The 23,450-nt window shown below is 45.9% G+C and overlaps 1 protein-coding gene across 1 annotated transcript in view; it reads right to left on the reverse strand.

Annotated features, from left to right (window-relative positions):
* The window catches only part of LOC142583126 (uncharacterized), an 841,809-nt gene extending 819,413 nt beyond the window's left edge, over nucleotides 1-22,396 (reverse strand). The window contains exon 1 of the mRNA XM_075693456.1: nucleotides 22,117-22,396. Coding sequence (XP_075549571.1) covers nucleotides 22,117-22,347 — 231 coding nt within the window. The 5' untranslated portion in view covers nucleotides 22,348-22,396. The remainder of the gene's footprint in view (nucleotides 1-22,116) is intronic.
* Between the last annotated feature and the right edge of the window lie 1,054 nt (nucleotides 22,397-23,450).

Raw genomic sequence — 23,450 nt, forward strand, 5'->3', positions numbered from 1 at the left:
ATTTAAAAGAACTTTCAGTTCATACGGGTGCAACGAGAAAGGGCGAAAAAGAAGCATTGGATGCGCTCACACAATTTATAACAAGGTCTTAACGCGACAATGGTCGCCACTCAATAACAAATGAAAGAGAGAATAAAGAAACTAAATAAAATCGGAATTTCTGGACAATTAACCGTGAACGAGCTTCGAGGTCCCATCAAAAGCGCTATCTTTTTTTTTTGGGGGGGGGGGGGGGGGGTGCGGGGGTATTGAAATAAACGCGAACTTTTTTTTCGTGCAAAAAAAAAACAAAACTGAACAACCTAATGTACGAGGACATTCTCACGCTCGCGAACAGGCCGAACGTGAGCAGCATGGAGTCGTATGGAAGTTCTTGAGCAGAGACCCGACAAATGCAGGAAAAGTAAGGCGTCCTTTGTGGACTCCCACAAAAGGTTCACCGACGGGAACAATGCACTTCGTGGAAAAAAGAAAAGAAAGGAGGACGTGAGTGAAATATTACGAAAGAGGGTTGGCGTTTTCTGCAGTCCTGTTTGCCGTCTACAGGCACCACACTGAACAGCAAAAGGCCATTCCCGCATGCATATGAATCTATCGTGTCGCCTTACATATTTTACCGAGTTCTTTTGAAGCTTTAGGTGTGGCGCCCGCGACGCATAGATAGTCCGCAGCGAGCAATTGAACTGCTTATAAACGAGTAACGGAATCATAAGCGCTGTCCGGCGATGACTGAATCTACAGATTTTTCAAGCTACAGAGCCGCATGGGAAATGTTCTGCACGTGAAATGCACCACTGTCTTAACGTAGCCTCCACCAATTCAGCGAGAGTGACCAGAACGATAGTACATGGCAGGCTGAGCGTTTTCAACTGAGCTGTCAAAGCGCAGCAATACCACTTAACAAATTGACAGCTCAGGAAATTCGCAACAAGGACAAAGGGTGGTGTCCGTTCGTTGGTGTCCAATTTGATCAAGAGGCAGTGTTTTGTAATGATTAATTTCATTTTACATTCTTTTCGCCCGTCTTCGTTTGCTGCGACGCTGTAGCATTGCCTATATTGTAAATTTATCGGCTACATCGCGCGATGCAGCAATTACACCATTGCACCTATGCTCTACAGCTCTTCGTGAGCATCACGACTCCCCAACCACTGGCCACCTTGGTGTTACTCGGATAGATGAACGCCTGCGCCACCTCTCTATTGGCCTGGCCTAGCCCGCTCAGTGCGGCGTTACATCAGCGCCTGCGAGCTCTGTCAACGGCGAAATAACCGGACTACACTTCCCACTGGGTATCTTCAGCCCATCCATATCCCACCTGAGCCCTTCTTTCTTTTCGGTTTGGACCTTCTAACAGTCTTTACTACATCGGCTTCAGAAACAACACCAAACATGGCAAGGGCGAGGAGGCGCCGTTCTGTCGCTGTTCTGTCGGCAAACGGTGCTTTGCTGGAGGACCCAGCTTTGGTCCCACTATAGAGCACGTAATTCATATTTATCTTTAGCTACGTGGCGAGACAACAACCACAGCCGACAGCTATGATCAGGAAATTATGGGAGGGTTGGCAAAGGGAACTTCGCTTTAAAACAAAGTCGCACGCATACACGTGCACACTGTAACTGAACGCGAGATGGAGGATGAGATCCGCGCTTCGAAGTTAAAGTACGAATGGTAGGGGGAACGTATGCAATGTTTGCAGCATCTAGGTGGCCATCGCACGAGTGACTCACGGGCGGGAAGCGGAAGCTGTTATCACGTGGTAGAAGGTTGCACTAGAAATACATGACCCTATCTTTTTAAGATAACGAGAAAACCAAGTTGCGAGGAGAGATTTGGAGCGAAATCATTACGAGTGACAAGCCACTGAGAGAACTTGGAAACAAAACGCAGTCACTGTCATCGCGGCGTGGTAGAAAAGGCACTCGTGCACGTGCAGTGAGACGCGAGTTTCACCCGAAAGGGGCCATAAAATTGAGCGCGACGGCCTGGTTCTTCTCGACCGGCCGAGGTGCACTGTGGGAATAGAAATGCTAAAGAGAAGACAGCGAAGTTTAGGCAGGCGTTCCATTACAATACAAAATTTATTAGTACCGTGGTCAGCGAGTCGTCTGAAGCAAACGGCGAACATGATTTTAAGATACTTTTTAGTGTACAAAGATCGGATCATTCTTTGTAACGTATAACCAACTATGCAGTGAAATATCTTTGCTCTCTACTGGGGAACGAATTTGAACCCAGGTGCCTGTGTGAAACCGCCAAGAACCATAGAGCCGGTGAAGTATTGCTCCACTAATGGATTAAGGCTACAATGCGCATATGCTATTCGCCTTGTGGCACGAACGAATGCCTAATTAACACTCAGTCGCGGTTTTATTACCATTGTTATTTTCATTCTCATTTTAATATTATGCATATAAATTCACATTGTAATTTATTTTTTATTATTGCTTTATAAAGTGCAACCGTCTTTTCACTTGTCAAATACATTTTCATAATTATTACATTTTCTTTATATTACTTTTATTACTCTGTAGTTGGGCTTCATATTTTAGTAAAACAAGTTTTAACTTTCATTTAGTAGCGTGTAGAAAAGCGATGTTTTTGGTACATTACTATACGCTCCTGTGTAGGAGTATATACTGTGACGATTGTTTTTCTTGTCGTTTTCTTTTATTTTATTGCCTGTTCTTGCTGCTCTGATACTCTTATGTACCAACTAATGATTGGTCCCCCCGGCACTTCCTTACTCTGCGACCTCCTGATGCTGTGTACTATATGCAGGCCCGTTTTTGTACATGCAATACAAAACAATAAAAAAACAATAAAAACGGTGCAGTGGTCGAGGTACTCCATACTCAATCGCTTCGCAGCAACCTATGTATTACATCGAAGCATCGACAGCGATATCAAAGGTACAGTCTAGATTGCTGCAAACATTCGATGACCGCATAAACAAGCGGGGTGGGACGCGCGGTGTCACGCACCCGAAAGGGCACACGAACGGAGTTTCGCTCGATGACAGCGAACTCGAGCAGTCACAACGCTGGTGCGATGAGAGGCGCTGGCAGCTGGATGCGCGATTTGCTTCACGAGGGTTGCAATGTGGGCTTGTTGGACGAGCCCATTTGTTGTCCCAAAGCGGTGGTTCAGCGCGACCGCTTCAACTGTGCTACGCCACTGCAACAGCCGGGCACCAGACCTCTGACACTTCGCCCGCAGGGACATAGCGCAGTTAGCGCTAAAGCCACCAGTTCCTTCGGCTCGCCCTCGCATGCTCGCCTTAGCACCCACCGCAGAACACGTGACTTGCAATGCGTCTCACGGACCGCGCATGCGCCGTCGCACCCACGAGAGTCCGGCAGTGACGACGGCAGCCGTGCCAACGTTTATCTTGTGCTAGTATAGCTGCTACAGCAATAAAACGAGATGCGAAGGACAAGTTATGCTCAAAATAAATGTTGGGTGTTACACGTGTCAAAATTGCAATATCATTATTAGGCACGCCGTAGTGTAGTCTCGGGATATTATTTTGGCCATGTGGGCCACATCAACAAGTACCTAAATCGCGAAGCACACGGGAGTTCTTGCATTCAGAGCCCATCATCAAAATGTGGTCGCCCCTCCCAGGATCGAACCAGCAACCTCGAGCTCCACAGCGCATCACCAGTAAAGTTATGCGCGCATAGTGCAAGGTACTGCAGGATAGCATGATATTGGGCTAATTGGCTCTTGTCTAAGGTCCTAGATGAAGCATCACGAAGACAATCGCCAACAAAAACCCGCATACGAACGTGAGAGACACAATCTACCTCAAGCCAAAATTACTTCCGAGCGGAGATAACGAGAAAGAAACGATTTTTCTTTTCTGCAGCCAACGCATACGCGCAAATAATGAAAAGGCGCGGGGCACACATTACCAGCGGGAAAACCGCCCTGCACACACATAGAATATGAGGCTGCACGCTCTATGGATAAGTCACCTTTTTTATTACCTTCTTGTTCCGAAATCTTTGATAATCGGGCGTGCTTCATTTTACGAATAGATGGAGCGACGTGCGTCGCCGGGGCTGGACAGGGAAGGGCCACATGTGGACTGTCGTCTGCATTATTTACAATGCAGATCCTCACACTGCATAATCGAAACTTTGTGGAACGGAAAATACACCTGTTTAAACATGCTTACACGTGCCTAATAATTAGTGTATATTTTCGAAGAAACTTAATAATTATGCTCATCAAGCCTTTATCTACTTCGAGTTCCACAATAATTCACGAAATACCATGTTCCAGTAAAACGCAGCAAAATACGACAGCACGAGCGGAGAAGCGCTTGCACGATTTCTGCAGAGAGACGTGCAAAAAAATCAGTTCACTTCGCCGGAAGAAAGGAGTGAACGGAAGCACCAGATGTTCACTATGAGCGCACAGCTTGGCATATTTGAAAGAAACAGAGAGAAAGAAATAAAGGGAGAGAGAGAAAGAGAGAGATTGCATGAAGGAAAGAAAACGCTTTGAGAACATGGAACGTGCTAAATGCGCATCGCTTTATTCGTCGGCCATCACGTAGTCCCTGCAGTGCACTTTCTCTTTACGCGAACAATATGCTTTGCATAGCACTGCGTATAACTGCATGAGCAGCGACAGAAGTCCGGGCGTTGCGAGCTTGAAAAAGGACTCATAAATATGCTAACGACCAACCCGCCGCATAGATGGGCTGCCCGTCCCGTTTTCAGCAAGAGTTGAGTGCCGCGACAGAGACTTCGCAATCAACACTTAACGCTTGCAGCCTTCCACTGCGAGAACTTCAGAAGGCTACAATACCGAGACTAAGAGCACGGCGGTATACTACGTGATTTAGGGACGTCCTACGAGCGATTAAGTCACGTTGTCGTTGGATGCGTAGAGTGGAAGAAAACTTGGACGACCAGCTACTACAGCAATCTGGTGTGGAAGTATATGTTCTTTTCTCTGTCCAATAACAAGCAGTTCTTTAGTTCGACATGTAACAAAAGACGAAAAAATCACAGTCCCTTCCAGTCCGTGAAGATGGCTGAACAGCAAGGCTGTGTCAGTTACACCGAGTGTTGCACCAAGCAAAACTTCGCAAGCAGCCTATATTTTAAATCTTTTGTTTCACTATTCGTTCACCTCGTTTTCGTTTTTGTGTGCTTCACGTGGTGAGCATGCTTTAGGAGGGATTTTTATTATTATTTTTTTATTTTTTTGCGGTTCTAGCATTGTTTTTTTTTTTCGCGCATTAGGTTTGCTTGTGTTTGGCCGAGGTGATGGAAGGGGCGGCATAAAAGACACGGCTGGTCGCAGTCTTTTCACAGTTTTAGCTGGGATGGAATGTGCGGAACCACTAATCCAAAGCTGCGTATATTGGGCGCAAGGCCCACCACTGGAGATGCGGGCGCTGCAGTCGTTTCGACGATTGGTTGGATTGGCTTGACAATTGACGTCGCTGCCGGCACTTGTTGCTGGCGCAAGAATCGACCGCAGCCACGCGCTCCTAGTATCACGTTTCAATCGCTGGACACTGTTAGTAGGCCGCAAACCACCAGCATAACATGTGTTTCTTTCGCGGCAGGGTGGAATTAATCGCGGATAAATTCGATGCCGATGTTGCTCGCTCGCCGAAAATGCACTGTCTGACAACCTTATAAGCTTCCCGTATAATATAGCATTCTCACAAGGGAAAGGAGGTTACTCCAACCCCTTTCCCCTTATTGAACTCCTCTGTACCTCTTCCGCTAGGATACTTGGCCCCTTTTTAGCGAAGTCCGACAACGATGGCACAGGGCCCGTCATAAACAGTTTCGCTGCAAAAAACAAAAACAAATAGCGCCGTTTGCAGAATTTCTGAGCTGTCCATAAGCAATATCAAGTAGTACAGCATCGATACAAATCATGACATATAAGCATCAGCAAAAGTTGTTGCGCATAATGATTACGAATGCGCGACTGGCATGTCTTGTCATGCTTTCAGGTTTAAATAAGTGCCACAGACTTGGCGCAAAAATGAGGGCTTTCCTAAAGAATGTTGCAACATCCCTGCCCTGGATACACCTAGAGCGAAACATGGAGGGTTATAGCAGCTTCAGGCACAGCAAAGCGCCAATGGATGTTTGACGTCCATGCAGAGGCTCGACTATCTATAGGCATGCAAGGTATGTTATATCTGTCTAATGCGAAACACGTGTTTTATGGGGCGCACCTGGTCGCGGCGTTCGAGTGAGGTGTGTCGAAACGGGTGCAAGCTTTGCCATACTTTCTTCACTCGGCGCCACGAACGTTTCAGATAGAACGAATATTTACGGCGTGCCGTAACAGGAACGTGTCTGAGGATGCTGCAATAAATGAAGAGGAATGGTTGTGGCAACACAGACCAGTGAGAAAGATTATTTTTCATGCCTTCTTGTAGGAGTAATTGCGAAGACTGTAGCTGCTGTAGTTACTGCAAGAAAGGCAGAGTAAAATTTATGTTAAAGCGCTTTCAATAGAAAAATTCAAGGCTGTCAGAAGGTTTCAGTATGTCACCTCAATGGTAGGATACTATCTTTCGGCTACGACAATGCAGGCGAGCGTTTAGTCGCTGTTGAAAGTTTCAGGAGCTCCGTGTGTCACACAAACCTTCAAGTTCTGAGCAGTTTGTGGCAGTAGCCTGAACACTCTACAACACTATATCATATAATAATATTCGCATGAGCTATAAAGGCTGCATGTCGGAATACGGGTTAGCCATTCAGAAGTGGCTGAAATATTTAACCTGATTTCATTCTTTTACGTTTCCATTTAGTAAATAAGATATAATTTGTACCGCAGAAGTATACTGACTAAAATGGCAAGAGAAAAGATACAAACATTACATTTTTCGAAAAAGGAAGCGAGACAATTGGGCAATAAGCAGAGTGTGTTATCCAATACTACTACTCGCAATATTCACAAGAGACCTGCAAAAGAAATGCTGAATTCTAGTGAAGTGACGATACAAATTATGCGCCAACTTGATCGAGTTTTATTTCCCGGTCACACCTAGCACACATGACACTACGGGCGCTACAAAATTACGTGTCTAAGCACTGAGCTCGTGTCGTCGCACACTTTTATTTGGATGCACCATGTATATGTCTTAATATTTGCCTTTTTTGTATCACGTACAATATTTTGTTTCTTTCGAAAAAGCACAAATAGCCACACGAATACATTTTATGTTGATTCCTCGTTATCGCTCTCCTTCACACGTCCCCTTCACCCAGCGTAGGGTAGCAAGCCATGTGAAACGTGATTAAATTACCTCCCCCCCCCACTCCCCCCCCCTCTCTCTCTCTCTCTCTCTCTCTCTCTCTATTTTACGGTGTCCTGGAGCTCTTTCCTCTAATTTAATTTAGGATCGGCAATGTGGCTTCTTCAGAGCATATAGTTAAAACAAGCAAATTCGAGATGTACTCCTAAATAGCTTGAAGTATGTGTGCACCCGTGAGCTACTGCAGTGTCCAGACACTGCGGCCCGGTGGCGATTCTATGAGCGCCGCCGACATATAGCCGTTACAGAGAGAAGTGGGAGTGGTGCTACGTCCGTTCGTTGTAAAGCAATAAATCAGCCCTCGGGGACGCCTATATTCCTTCGTGGTACAGGTCAATTCGTTATACTGGCCTACGCTGCTGAGGCTTTCACAGCACATATTGCAGATAGGAATGCGGCCGGGGCGTACGAAAAACTTAGTTATGGAGGTCCTTTCGTTGTAGAGGCATTCAACTGTAGTCAGGCTATTGTTCTGGATCAAAAACGAATCTCTGGAATTACTTAGGTAACAGTGGAAGTCCGTTCAGCAAAATGTACAAAACATTTACAAGCTGATTCGACTCGGCTTAGCCTGAAATATATAAGCAGCAAAGTATCACGAGTCACTCGCTTGCGGACATGAAACTGTGACGTTCATGTGTGATAGCAGCGAGTAGCTGAAACATTCGCGAAGCAAGGCTCGGGGGCGTACTTCATTGTAGGGGTGCATAAAGCGAACGAACGAGCGCACGATACAGTCGAGCAAGCCATACCTCTTGGCGTTCCCGCCTTGACATCCGGCCCTCGTGAGGCGGTGGCACTCCAACTTCTCACCGCTAATAATGACATATATTACAACTATTAAAAAAGTTAAATTATGGGGTTTTACATGTCAAAGCCACTTTCTCATTATGAGGCACGCCGTAGTGGAGGACTCCGGAAATTTCGGCTACCTGAGGTTCTTTAACGTGCACCTAAATCTAAGTACATAGGTCTTTACGCATTTTACGTGTTTCGGCCGCATCGAAATGCCGCCGCCGTGGCCTGGATTCGATCCCGCGACCTCGTGCCCAGCAGCCCAACACCATAGCCATTGAGCAGCCACTGAGCAACTGTGGCGGGTATACATTACAACCATAAAAGCATTTATTTATTATGTTAGAAAATGTTGCACGGGAAATAATGTAGCGTTGACTACACAAAATCCATCTATTTAAGATAACAGTACTCTACGGTGCCCTCGGACCGCGTACCTGTGCCATAGCACAATTGTCAACTGTTGACTGGATGTCCGACTTCACTCTACTGCTAAGCTATTAACCGTAATTTCACGGCGGTTATTGATGGTTCGCCCAATATAACTTGCAATATCACTTTGACCTTATACCACCTTAATAATTTATCCACCCTTGGAGAAAAAGTCAAGGAAAAAACAACAATTAAGGACTTCGTAAAAGCACGTGACTTATCTACAGCCTTTGATAAAAAAAAGTAAGGCGGTCGCTGAAGTTTTGTCAAGCACGTCTTTTGAAATACGCTAGTGTTACGTTACACGGACACACTGCTGATTTATTTAAGTGCGTCCGACATACCCAGTTAGCGGCTTGCCTAATTATAAGGCTAACATCTTTGTTCACAGTTGCTAGAGGAACGCATGCAGAACGGAGAAACAGAGGGATCACTTAAGATTTACAGCATTCGTAAGAACCACATGTGGCAAAAGTCATAATTCTTGTCCTTGAGCTTGATTTTTCAGAGAGGTGGACATTAATTGCAAGAGAGATGGAAACATACTCAACCATAGAACAAGAAATCCCGAACTAAGTTCTTAATTACGTTATGGCGCATATTGCAATCTACAAATTGTAGCAGGTAATTCTACTATACTCGCGGACAACTTTCGATGGATACGAAGGGAAAGCTACGGAGGAAAAGCGCGCACAAGCTTTTGAAGAATAGTCCCACGTTTTGGTCCACGTTATTTTATGCTGGAGAAGACATACCATAAATAACTTACTATTAACAATTAAATACAGCAGAACACACCACTGAGTGTAAAGGTTAACTTATTTTTAGGCTTTTCCTTCCGCGTGTAGGGAAACGCGAAACCGTGGCAAGTGGGAGCTGTGGCCATTCAGCGTCTCTTCCGAGCAACCAAAAGCACTGTTAAACGCTGGCGGATTATACTTGGCGCCGTAACACATGTGCAGCAGCCACGCGCCCGTAGCTTTCTCTTCTTTGCCAGAGAAAGTTGTCCGCGAGTACTGGTGTATACACTTGGAATGAATTTCCAGAATGGCACGAGTTTCGGGACTTGCGCCCTCAAACTCGCCGTAAAAAATGCACAGTTGTTCCACTTACTTTCTTTTACCAAAAGGCCCTTTTTTACACAGAATCACAAAATTAACTGGAAAGCCCATGTATTTTGTCCCACGCTTTTAGGGAACAATATTTCGAAGCTGAGGTCCTCCAAGAAACTAATTTTAAGTGGATACGTCGTATAAACTCACCGACTACAATTCGTAAATTCCAATATATTTCATAAAGTAATTATGAACATAATGAATCTGTGTTCGCTAGCACACTATGTGTTACAACTATTGTGCTAATAAGGTCCTCCTATTGGAATAATCTAGCATAATGAGAATTATGCTACCTGTGACAGGCAATATTTAGAAATCCCGTAAAACTTAGTTGTTACCCTGCATATTTATGGCGAAGCTGAGCGGGAGTCGATCAAGAATTTTCGTAATGCGGTGGTATCGGCGTTGGCTAACGGTGAGTGGTGGTGGCGTAATTATCATTGAATGTGGGATACACAACAGCTATACTCTCTCTCACACACACAATCATCTGGCAGAGCAGCGAAAAGCACGGATCTTGTGAGCCAGTCAGGGGAGCTCACGGACAGAGCGTGTTCGTTGGCGACATATCAAAGCGCATTTGGGCCGCTGTCTCTTAGGAGACTGTAACAGACAACGTGGAAAGCATGTGGTGTTCCAGATTCACAAGCAATTGCCATGTGCAGTATCCTTCCCCGACGTTTTAAGGTTGATATTGCTGGTGGAGACGCTTTTTCGTAGAAGAATGTAGACCCCCTGCACTTTGGGAATTGGTTTAAGCAAAGCATTCACGTTCATTTAGAAAGACTACAGTCAAATATGCCGCCGTGGCGCACGCGCACGCACACAAACCGACTCCCCCCCCTCCCCCCGTACGTCTGCACATTTACAGAAATTCACCTGTCCAAGCCTAGATAGCGCAACTGTTCTAGAATTTTTTTTTTTTGACGAAGACAGAAGGACGGAATGGAACCGAGCAGAACACGCCGCGCACCTATCTGAAGAATGCTACGCATTAACATGGTTTTTCTTTTTCAGTGTTTATTCGTTCCTCACATAGTCACGCTTAAATCGCTGTTGCCATAACGACCCTCCCTGATGTAGGTGAGAATTAGCTGTGAACCGCTTTTGGCCCGAAGATTTGCCACCCATTTGGATTAGCCGCAAATGCCAAAAGATGAAGCTTGTGTATATATTATATCGGTTTACCGATCGAGTTGTAGAGCAGCGCCATCAGACTCACAGAGGAGGCTACAGTACATGGCATAAATGAAATGCGTGATACCGGCGGCCGACACAAACATTCTAACGCTTGGCGCTTAGTTCTTTCGTGGTTGCATTGGGCCGGCCGTGCGCTGGCACTCATGTTTCTGTTCTCACACCAAGGGATCAGGTCTCCAGAAGGTTTTCCAACTCACTCTAGGAATTCACATGCGCCGCTGCTATAGTGCGAATGGAAACCAATGCAGCCAAGCAGGTTCACAGCACATGCGCTGCGGCAGCTGATGCAAGCAGCATGTTTGCGCAGCCGAGAGAAATTTCCGCAGATGGTAGTTACTGCGGTGCCGAGAAGCAACAAAGTGGCTTCCCCGACGTAATTGTATACGAACTCACATGGCCTAATTTTTTTTTACAGAGGGCTAACACACGCAGCAATCGTTCCGAAGCGCATACGTGATGGGAGTATGTTCAAGAAGAACAGCGCCTAACAGCACATTCTAGGGAGGGGGAAATGATTCTCGTGCACAGGTTCGCAAAGCTTCCCTTCTCTCTCGATAAAAACGTCAGTTTTCTCTAGGAATATACGAGTGATAAAAAGCTATTTGATATCAGCTGAACACATTTACAATTCATGGCGCGAGAAAAATTAAAAGAAAATTGTGGAAGACTGTGCTCAGACGTAGCATTTGATTTTGTGGCAGCACACATCGAGGCTGCTTCTGGCTTCTGACGCACTCAAGTCTCCACAGAAACCAGAAGGTGTTTAAGTCTACTTTTGCTTACGTATACCGGTGAGCAATATTATGCGGACCACAGGTTCGTCCTTGGCACTGAATTCATTCGCAATTCGGATGCCCAACCTGATCCTAATGAGCGCACTGGACAGCTCGCAATGCCAAGCTTGGACTACAGTCGTTAACCTTGAGTTACATTCATAAACCGACGAGTATTCTATTCTAATAAAAATCAGCTGTATTCCATAATCCCGAGACAATATTGCTTTGGCTCAGGGGAGTGCGCCTGGCTGCTGTGGTCTGCGTTTTATCCGCGTTCGGACACCTAGAGAAAAATCCGAGTACAATAGATAACCCGCGAAATTATGACGTTTTAGGAACATTAAGGGAGCATTGTCGGAGCGTTTCTGGTACTTAGTGAAGCCATATTCATTTTTCCTTCCTCAAAAGGAAAGCGCACTCTCATAAATGATGCTACATACGACAGCTTGAGATATCAGTTCTGTGCGAGATGCCAGAGCACCAGTATGTCATTCCATACTTTCTTTGAAACATTCTGATTGCATAAGACATAACCGCTAAAAAAAGATAAGACAACAACGAATGCCAAGTACTTCTGCCAGTGCGACTTCTTGCTCTGCTCTCTCGAAAGTATAAAGGATAATTGAGATACGGCTATGTGATCTGCCGAATAAACGCGATGGCACACAATGAACGAAGAAAGTAATGGTTCGTTGAATGTCCCAAGAGATGAAAGATACCTCGCTGTCTAGCACACTTTCAACATTTTGCAACATCTTCACAATGCCGTCTTTCGAACGGAGAAGCGAGGGACGATAAGTGAGTGGAATAGAAACGGCCAAGAAAAAAGAAAGGAAAGCTTTTCTGTGAACGGCCCAGTGAGATGTACACTGGGCCTCTAGAAGCGCTGTCCATGGAAGCAATAGTATATTGAGTTTCGCAATGTGGACAAGCTTCCATAAGTTCACGCTACTTTTGGAAACAGAATTTTGCAATCCAGCTGCCCGGCGCCTAAGTAAAATTTGAATCAGTTTTACTTCTCTGTAAGGACCTCTTTGATACACAGCACAGCGCTGCAGACCGTTTCGCACACGTGAAGGCTGTATAGGCTTCACGTGTGCGCAGTATAGAGGCCTACACGTAAGATAGATCTATAGATATTAGTGGATCAATTCTAAAATAATTACTAAAATAAATATAAGGCTTCAAATGCATTGGCTACAGGCACACATGTTAAATGATTCTGGAGTATCCGAGTCCCGTGCTGTACAATTCTTGCTTACGCAAGAAGTGCGAGAGCTCAGACATACTTTTGTGCATCAGATTGTACCTCAACTGTGAGGCACAATTTGATGCTTAGGATGGAATAAGATGACGCCTAGAAAGTTATCTTGTGCAAGATAATTAAGCACTCTTTTAAAGCTAAAAAGTGCATTTAAGGAATCCTCGAACGCCAACCAAAGCACTTTTCGAATAAAGACAGCTAGCATATAACTCAGAAAGTATGGACAAAGAGGGCAATCTTCCCGATATCTCAGGCAGATTGGGAAGGCTGGTAACGATAATAGTGCCTTAATAGTGTTCTTGCCGTCATACCTGGTTGTTTTGTGCCTATCTAATGTTCAGTAAAGTTGAGTTAGAATGTTTTGATAAATGAATTGTTCCTCGGTGACGTCTCTCTTTCAATGAGGATGCATTACTTACTTTAACCCTGAGTAATTTCGCGGACGATAGGGCCTTACCATGGACACCTATATTGTGGTAGACAAGATAGTGTTTAGAACTCTAATAATACTAAATAAATTCTGGGCTATTACATGCCAGAACAACGATTTGATTATGATACACGCCGTGGGGAGGGACTCCGGAATAATTTTGACCACCTGGGGTTCTTCAACGTCCCCGTAATGCAGGGTACAGGGACGCTTTTGCATTTCACCCCCATCGAAATGCAGCCCCTGCGGCCAGGATTTGATCCCGCGCCCGCTGGCTTAGCAACGCTACACCAAAGCCACTACGGATAAGCTTCGAAATGTGTTGCTGTCAAAGTCACTCGGCGGTCCCGGTAAGTGGTACACTGTAAAAAGGTAAACATCCTTATATCACCATTTGCTGCTGCCGCTCACCTGAACTTGGAATAGGTGTATTGAAGAGCATGAGATGCTGCCGGAGCAATCACGACGCACACTTGCCACATACAAATTGAGCACCGTGTCGGATAACATACATATCTACATATATATATATATATATATATATATATATATATATATATATATATATATATATATCATGACGCCTGGTAGCGTATGACACTTCTCCACAACTGCAGGCCTCGCGTGCCTGCTATGGCTGTCACTGATTCGCCGTACGAGGGAAACTAATTAACAACTGCGTGTGTATAGACTTGTATTTATGAATGTGCAGCAAAGCTGCTTTTGTTTCTTAGAATACACATTTCACTTTCTTGTAATTATCAATTTCTCTGAAAGAAAATTTTATTGATTCACTTAACTAATGCAGCAGAAACAGAGCTAATCATTCTTTTCTTTTTTGCGCCGCACTATTTTTTCGAATCCATGTATTTTGACGAGTTAGTCACGGATCGAACTATACATTTCTCAAATATGCAAAATATATTCTAGCTTTTTCGGATTGCGACCAGTGGAAAACAATCGCCAAGCGCAACTTGGCCCCTTTCCCGCACACGAGGTCGCCGCCAGACAACACCACAGCAACCAAAAGTTGTGGTCATTTAGTTTCACAACGGGCTCATTCACGCACCGTCAGAACGATCTAATGGATGCGCGTTCTAACATGTTCTTTTTGCTAAAAGTTCAAGAGCCTTTATGCTATCCTGTCAAGCTAATTAATCCGTTTATCATGATTCAATGGGCAAGCGGAGTCTTAAACATTTGTTTTAGGCAAGAGGTTCTAGAGGATGCTGAGACATAAATTATTTTCCTAGTTCCTTTGGGGGTTTGATTTGTCGGGGTGTGAGAAAAGGCCTCCAAATAATAATAATAATAATAGTAATAATAATAATAATAATAATAATAATAATAATAATAATAATAATAATAATAATAATAATAATAATAATAATAATAATAATAATAATAATAATATTGTCAGCGAACCTTTGCGCGACATAGTTTGCAGCGCTCTCAACTCTGTTTACGTAACTCGCATGCCTGTTATAACAAAAGCCAACGACTGTGTCTGGATACATCATTAGCGCTGGTATATTGCCTGTCATTTTAAGCCACTGCGGGCTTCATCTTCAGAACGTGCTGATTTGAATACCTGGACGCCACCTCTGGTTGCTTCTCACAGCGAACATGCGACCCCTGTTCTTTAGAAACGCTAGACAGATCTCTGCAACCAATACGTGCAAGTGAGAAGTGACATCAACAATTTAATGCGAAGCATTCTTTGCCTTATTCCAGGCACTTAGGGGTAGGTAGGTAGTTAGGTAGGTTCCTGTCTCGCCTTGGTTGCACCTCAGTATTGAAAAATTCACCGATTATTACGATACTCCCTAATGCGAATTGTGAGCGCAGCTGCTTAGGTGTTTGGATACGCAATATATTATGGCAAATAATTTGATTCGGTACGAGAGCGTCCTCTCGGTGGTGGTGCTGAGCATCTGTGGCAGACGAAGCACTTCCACTGCTTGCGTCGCTCGTTGTTCAGAAAGAGCTGGCCTTGTATTATGATATATATTCTCCCGTGGTAGTGACAGTGAAGAGCGATACAGTGTCAAAACGGCGAGTTACAAATTTAACTCTATTGGGTGAACTTCGGCCCAGCAAAACAAGTAACATACAAGTATAACGATCTAGCGGCGGGCAGAGTAATCTTCGAAAATCCAATATGAGGATCGAGCACGTCAGCTTTTACACGTGACTCCCATCAAAGGTTCCAGTGTAATCGCTGGTGAACGCGTGGCTTCCAGAAAGTACTACACAAAATTCGCGCCGCCGATACAATCATAACAAGAAGCTGTGGTGAAAGAAGCCAGCAGATAGAACTATCGGTAGCACTCGAGAAACTTCTGACAGATACAGGCACGTCGTGCGTCGAGAGATAAAGTTTACCATTTGTTAGCCACTGAAAAGCAGTGAGCGCAGAGAGAAGTGAACAGAAGATCGGTACTCTCACGCGATCTCGTAGCGACTGTTGGAGAACACTTCTTGCGCGCCACTACGCTTTTCTTCTCACGCTTTTTTCCTCGCGCTCTCCTCGCTATCGCCGGATCTCATTCCTCGCTGCGTTCCGCGATGCTTTCATCATCAGCAGTTGCGCCCGTTCGCTCGTTTACGCCGACGCTCGCAGCAGGAACGGGCGCCTCAGTGCTCCGCTCTAAAATAGATGCATGACTGTCTGTGGAATGGAACATCTCCCTTTGAGCCGACGTTCAATTCCACTGTCAGTCATGCATGTATGCTGTGCAATGTTGAACTGCACTTAAACATCACAATGACGTTTCCCTTCGTCAACGGGAGCAACGCGCATGCGTACGGGGCCTATGGCGCATACGACACTATCGGCCCTCGGTGCGCCTAGACGCCTACACTATCCGAATCACAGATCGTATTCAAATCAGGGCTTGCGCCGCCCCCATCATACGCAGTAGCCACCGGAGTACAACGTCCCGCTGCAAGCATTCGCTTACTATCTAAATTACCTAGCATGGCGTCAGCGCGCAAAGGCCAACACCACACCATGACCGCAGACACTCGCTGTGAATAATCTGGCGTAAGGAATAGCGGCAGCAGCAGCGAGCGAAGTGACCTTCGTGCTGCCTATCGATTCGACGCAAGCTGAGTGGTGAGAACAGAGCGCACGCAAGGCTACGAGCCATCGGCCCACCTAGACGGTGCACCAAAGCAGTTCGCTTTCAAGATGAAAGCCCCCGCGCGGCCAAAGTACAACGTCCCTCCCATCCCCCGGTGCCATGCGCGCGACGGAATACTACGCGTTTTCTCCCCTTGTGCAGTCGAGATCAAGCCGCCATCGTCAGCTCACCATCGCACGCTTTCACTCACCCACACAGCGTACGGGGCGCGAGAACGTTATCACTATACGAACTCGGTACGTATCCATGGCAAAGAAAACCTGTAGCAACTGCCAGTGGAGGTCAACGCAGCGCGAATCCGCCTATTTTCCTCTTCCGGGACGCTTCGCCTCGTTTCTCCATCCGCACTACGCTGAACGTTACCTACACATTCCTCTAGGTGGCGTTACACTGCTGCGCTCTCAGCGCGCTCCTTGGTACTTTTCCCGGCGCGCCATTCCTTAACCTCCAGGCACCTTCCTTGTTCGATTGCTTCGCGGCATCATACAGATACCACCGATTTCACTTGGTGGCCAGTTACGTTTGCACTTGAAAGCAACGCACATGTCCCGGAGGCAAGCAAAGGCTCGAGGCAGGATGCAGGCGAACGATGTCGAAGAGTGCCTACGCGCCTTTACTGCTCAAAGGATTCCGTAGCAGTTCTAACCACCATTACTGTTATCTTATCTTCCTGTGCTCACTAGATTTTTTGCTACATCACACGCCAGACCGGAATCGCACCACAGCGTTAACACGCCACTGAGGCCGGTGCCTGCGTCGGTGGCGTGGATGAGCTACAGCATTACTACACGCGTGACACCACACGCTCTATGTCCACACTTGTGTGCGGGCAGGCCGACTACGCACGCACATATCACATGCCACGGTGCGTGTGCCAACTTGTTCTCGCTGGTTTCAGGATCAGAGGCTGTGTTTCAATAATCTTTTTAGACGGCAAAGTACGCGACTAAGCGGACAGCAGCCGTCTCAAGTCTCGTTCCAATGACGCCTGAGTAGACAGCTTCGCGAAGAGAGCATCAAAGTAAAAAACCGCACCCTAAATACGTATTGTTGGTACCGCTGGCAGGGTATTACCGTTCAGTACAACATGGTGATCCACTGGTAAAGGGATCGTACTAACTTTCTTCCCTCGTGACAACTAGCTTGATACGCTGTCGTCCAGACATCTGCGTCTGCGATCAGAGGCGGTGGCAGTTTTAAGAACGGCCCAGCTGAGGTGCACGTTTTGCCAGCCAGTTGCGACAGCGGCGTCAACTTTCCTGGAACGCCACCGCAAACATCTAGCCACGGCGTCACTAAGTCGACTGTGTGTGGAGAACAATGCGCACGTCCTCGACTCTCCGTCGCTGGAGCCAAGATGAGTTCGACGAAGCAGGCTTTGTGCCGGAACTCGACACCGCCTACCCGTTCTACCGTGAGCGGGGGAGTCCCCGAGGGAACGTAGCTCGAGGCCCCTTCCCACGCACCGTTCAAGACGCAAGACAATGGGCAACCGGCTGCGCTGCGGGCGTCAGCTCGGGGAATAAATGGCGCCTTTCCTGAAGCCCCGAGTTCTACGAAGTCCGTCTGACGTCGGTTAAGGACCGTGAGCATTGCGCAAGGAAGTGTGTGTGTGAGTGTGTGTGTGTGTAATCCCTTGCGCAGAGAGGCGACTTGTTTACGATGAATGGTCGAACGTTTCCCTCACCTAGGGATCGAGGGAGGACCGAGTGTTTATAAACCGCTGTTGTACGGCCGCTCAGGGCACTTTCTCTCGCAGTCATGCTAGACTGATGAACTGCGACAGTCCTCACGTAGATACTGTAAATGAACCCATATTCCTCGTTCTCGATGAGAAGCAGTCCTTCCCTTCAAGAACTTCCTCAGCGTGGATAAGTTGGACGACGGCATGGGCCAGCTACCTTCTAATTCATGCCCGACACGAATCTTGACAACTGATTACGAGCGATGGGATTGAGCCCCCAATCCTCACAGCAGGCTCTGCACGGGGTTCAGAATGCGTTGCTTGAAGTGGTGCTCGAAATACCGGTTAGCTAGCACGCACGGGTAAAGCAAGGTGGTAAGGGTGAGCCCGTAACAGAGTGGAATATAGTGCCGAAAATAACCACCCCCCCAATGCGTGCTTCACGTAATCTTCAAAAGCAAGCGAAGTTCTTTTTTTTGGTAGCGATCAATAGCGCACATTTCAGCAGCGCAATGTCAGACATGTGTGTGCCAGTCTTTCTGTTGAAAGTGTTAGTTTAAAGCGGACGAATGACACGAACGATTCTTATCCACAAATTTTTGCGTTGTGGTTGCTTATAGTGCTAATGTGCAGACGAAATTTTCAGACAAATCGGAACCTGTACGAGGCTCAGGCGCCTTGGTCGTTCAGTTGCGGCGCGGCTCTAGACAGACACCGCCCATTTGGCGAGCTGGCCAGTTACGCTTACGCGTAAAGAAAGCAACTTTTACACAGCCTAAAGCCTGGTCCTGCTATGTACAGTTCCGCGCACAGTGTCTTGTATCAAGAAGGCGAGATAAGGGGTACCTTGGACAATATGTTGCCCCTTATTATGTAACTAAATGGGAACAAAAATATCGTCATGCAAAACTTAATGCGTTTTCCTTTTATGGAAGTCATCAAAGTGACAGAATATGCTTGCCGGATGAATGACATGAACAACGGTATTATATTTTTTAGTGTTCTTTAATCGAATCGGGATAGTGTAAGAAGAAGTAAATAATTTTGTAGATTGCGGGCATTATTGAAGGCAAATGTGGCTTCTATCGCTGCGTGCGCTGTTGTCGTGAGCCACATTACACGTTAGCAGCTGAAGCGAAGCTAACTTCAGCGGTCCCGTGTGAGCAGCTACAGGCCAGTATTCGGAAAACTGCTGCACCATGCTTTGCGGAAATTGGGTCACGTTTCCATGTAAAAAATGAAGCTAATTCGTGAACTAAAGGAAAATAGCGTAAACACGACGAAGCGGAATCCTCTCTTATGAAGTCCTCAATCATTAAAGAGCACTGTTTCCCAATATTCTTTCGATGAAGCCTGGAGTGTGACTGAACCTTCGCCATTGTGCGGAAACTCCCTATACCTCCTAAGAGACACTCGGTCCCATACTTATACGCAGCGACAGCGCCGCTTCCACCACTGGCGGCTGCCGGATATCCAACTGGAAATAATTCACAAACAAAACAATGTTTCCATCACGTCACTGATGAGGTCAGAAGATAGAGGGAGAGGGTGCACCACCAGGAGGAGGAAGCTTGCCGCGAAGCCCTCCTTAACCACTTCACATGCAAGCGGGATGTGTTTGAGCTCTCTTGCAGGACTGCTGGCCGCGCGGCGACATTGGCAAGATCACGGAGCAGAACCCACTGAAGTGTGCCGTGTTTACAAGGCGCTTTTTTTCTGCCGCATTTACCTCGGAAGCTTCTATTCATTTTTCAAAGCAATCGTACAGCGCTCATGCACATCAGTGCCAAGTAATTGTAATGAAAAATATTTATAAAGTAAACCGTCGTCAACAACCTAGATTCACCGATATTACATTCCATTTCTTCATTTTTAGGATTTACTTTTATTCACACATTTCTTACTGGAAGAATACTCACCTCCACGCAGGGCGAAAGCCTCAATCTGCAGAACCAATTTTCATTGGCAACTGAAATTTGTACTTAATGAGCAAACAAATTCCAGAACATCCCAACCAATGCGAAAATTAACCATAACGGGCTTGTCGCACAGAACTTGACTATCACGTATTTTATGACAGTGGCACATTTCGTGGCTTACAGAAGGAAGGCAGAGTGCAATACATGTATTTGACTGACACTATGAGAAGTAAGGACACACAGAATTTTAAGCTGGCTACATGCATCTGCATGAACAGGAAGCAGCCTATAATTTCTCTCATTATTAGAACTACATTATTAGCACTATTCTGTAGTGCTTACAAGCGCATGTAATCTGTCCGCCTTCATACTTTGCGTCATATTCATATATACAGAAAAGCACGGCGAGTATTAGTACACTATTTTGACGTAACAGCAATGCAAGAAACCAAGAATTCATAAAAAAATAACACTATTCATCGCAAGGCGGATTACAAGTTCGCACTTAATTATCTATAAATAGTGTATACATGTATTGCTGGTATAATTAAATACATTTCCCTAGCAAAACAAATAACATTGGGCCTCGTCTATTATACAGGTGCTCAAAAACTTTCGCACAGCGAAGCCGGGCCTAATTCAAGGTAACTGAGCAATAAAAACGAGCACACACTCAAGCCTTTCAGTAAAAGTATTTCACTGACAATAGATGGGCTGCTTTCACGACAAATGGGTCGAGCGACACTGCCCCCATGTCAGCCCACTCAGACTTGCACAGAACTGGCTTATTCATGTAAAATAATGCTTGCTCAAAAAATAAAGTTAAATGCTTGTGTTTACCAGCTGACATTAGGAAACCTGAAAAACTTCGCAGAACTGGAATTCCCAGTATTAGAACCCCACGGAGCCAGGCAACACATGTGATGCCCCGGTTTAGCCATCTGCGTCTTATGTTTGGTTCACATGGTTGCCAGCGCCTTCCGTTCGTTGCACGCCTCATCAAGCTTCTCATTATTATCTTCCCCATCCTCATACTTAGAAGGGCAACCGAAGCAGATCACCAAGCGCGATCCGACTTCTGATATCGCTGATCGAGTGGCAAGGGTGAGCGGAGGTGATCTCCACGAACGCACGAATATGGGTTCCCGCTCTTCGCCCGATTTAAACTTCACACAAAAAAGAGAGGAAAAATAAATCAAGTTAGGATGCCCGGCAACCGCTAGGAGCGCGTATGTTCCTTGAAATCGAAACTAGCAATCGTCTTCCGAAGGTTGCCTTTGTTGTGTCTTCAGAAGAGGGGACCCCATGAAAGGCCGTAAGTGTCATGGGGGTATTGAATATACTTTGCGCACACACCACTGATACGCGACTTGAGCCCACGCAGCTAACATATGTCTGTTACTTTAAAGGCAGTAGATATATGTGGCGCTATAAGATGATTTCAAACGTGTTCTGTGTTTTCCCATCTATTGCGACAGATCCGTCATTCCCAAGCAATTCATTCTTATGAAGCGTCCATGTTGTAGTTATTTAAACGTACAATCCTACAATTAGAAGTAACATGAACGCTGTTAGGTTCACGAGCAGAACGTTATACGCGCATAAACGTTCCTTTGTGTTTATTGTGCAAGGGTAACTTGGTAAAAAGTATTATATAGATGCGCGTACCGTAATTATCGATTCGCGTTACCTCATTTGAAGGCACCAAAAGGGCAGACCTAACAAGATAACCTCTTTACAATGCAGCTACGCGAGATGAGCCGACAGAAATGAGATTACACGTAGAAAAAGGAACGTGCTCGTCCTTTTGCCGCCCTGCGCAGGCAGCTGCGCCACGCCAATACGCCCAAGTGGTTGCTTTGTTTTATTCGGGCAAATGGATAGCCGCATCGCATACCAATGCAAACAGCACTTCTGGTGCTTAATAAAGCCCCTCATTGAGAAGACTAACAAAAGAATGCCTATATAAAATCAGCATAGTAAATGCGGTTCAAATTTAGCCGAATATTTTTCGCAGAGCGAGAAATTATAGCGGCAGCACCACTAACCTTTGGATTGCTGCCCACTTCGCAATGATGGCGCAGGTTGGCATTTATCCGTTTCCTTTGGCAGCTTTGTTGTCTCGGGACGGATAATGCTGTCGCTATCGGTCCCACAGCCAAATTACTACGGCGTCCTCGCTTGGCACATGTGTCGGACGTTATGAACAGCAGACTTCGAGGCTCCGTAAAGCACCAAACAATGCCGCATGGACGACGAAACCACAGGAAAAATCCCATACTTGTACAGACATCTTTGGTTCAGAAAAGGCATAGAGCGGAGCGTTGCTCTTCGTGGCCTCGCTAACGGCCGTGCGCAGACAAGACTGCGTCAGTGAAGAATGTGTCATGTGTCACGCTCGCACAACACGTCAGTCAAGTAACGCCGTGCGGTAGCGTTAGCAACAGACGAAGAAAGCGCCGGCGTAACAGTCGGAAAGCAAGGCGAAGTTGGATGCCGTTGGGCTGGAGCGCAGTGACGTTCGGAAAGGACGAATTTTTCTTCAACTATGAATCTTTTCTTTCGAGGAACCCGTATGGGTTTCCTTTGCAGCAATCGCTACGAACGGGTGGATGTCTTATTTTCCCTTTATTCTCTTATCAAGATTATGTTGGTGGACGCGACTACGGTCGCACGCAAGAGGCCAAAGACTGTAACCACAGTGACGATCCATTGCGCATTCTTTTGTTATCACCATTAGCCCGAAGTTCTCTATGGTGTCGGTAAAGGTGTGGTGGCATTAGAGCCATGACCGGAAGACCAAAAAATGAAAAATTATAGCCTATAGAATACGACGATTACTTCATATTTTTTAGGCTTGCTTAGTGAGCTTCTACATTACATCGCTCGAGGAACCAAAAGTGATATAGTGAAGAAACGTGGATCCAGGGCGAATGGTTGTCTTTTCAGGGATAAGGTGCCTAGTTCACATGGAAGAGCGCTTTGTGGAGCATTCATATTACCATACAATTGTATTTGTATAGTTTATACTAAGAGATCACGAAGCCTACTAGCTCTTTCGTGCGAGGAACTTTGTTGCAGGCATGCCCAATCCTTTTCTGCGAGAAAGCCAACAAAAATTTTTCGCTTTGGAATCATATCCTGTTCTATGAACTGGAAAGAATCGTAGCTGAACTCCATGTAGCATGCCCTCCAGCAGCCGTAAGGCTGCCAGATGGCATCGGGATGGAGCTTCTATGATCACCTACCTTCGCGCATGTGCACTCCATTTTCTAGATTCTCCTTGACGCTGAGAGCATTGGAATGGATTGCGATCACAGCTTTCGTGTTCCAATTACTTTTCTTCGTACCTGTACATATGAGTACATACAACGAAAGGCTA

The sequence above is a fragment of the Dermacentor variabilis genome, chromosome 5 (assembly GCF_050947875.1).
Source record: "Dermacentor variabilis isolate Ectoservices chromosome 5, ASM5094787v1, whole genome shotgun sequence".
Classification (NCBI taxonomy): domain Eukaryota; kingdom Metazoa; phylum Arthropoda; class Arachnida; order Ixodida; family Ixodidae; genus Dermacentor; species Dermacentor variabilis.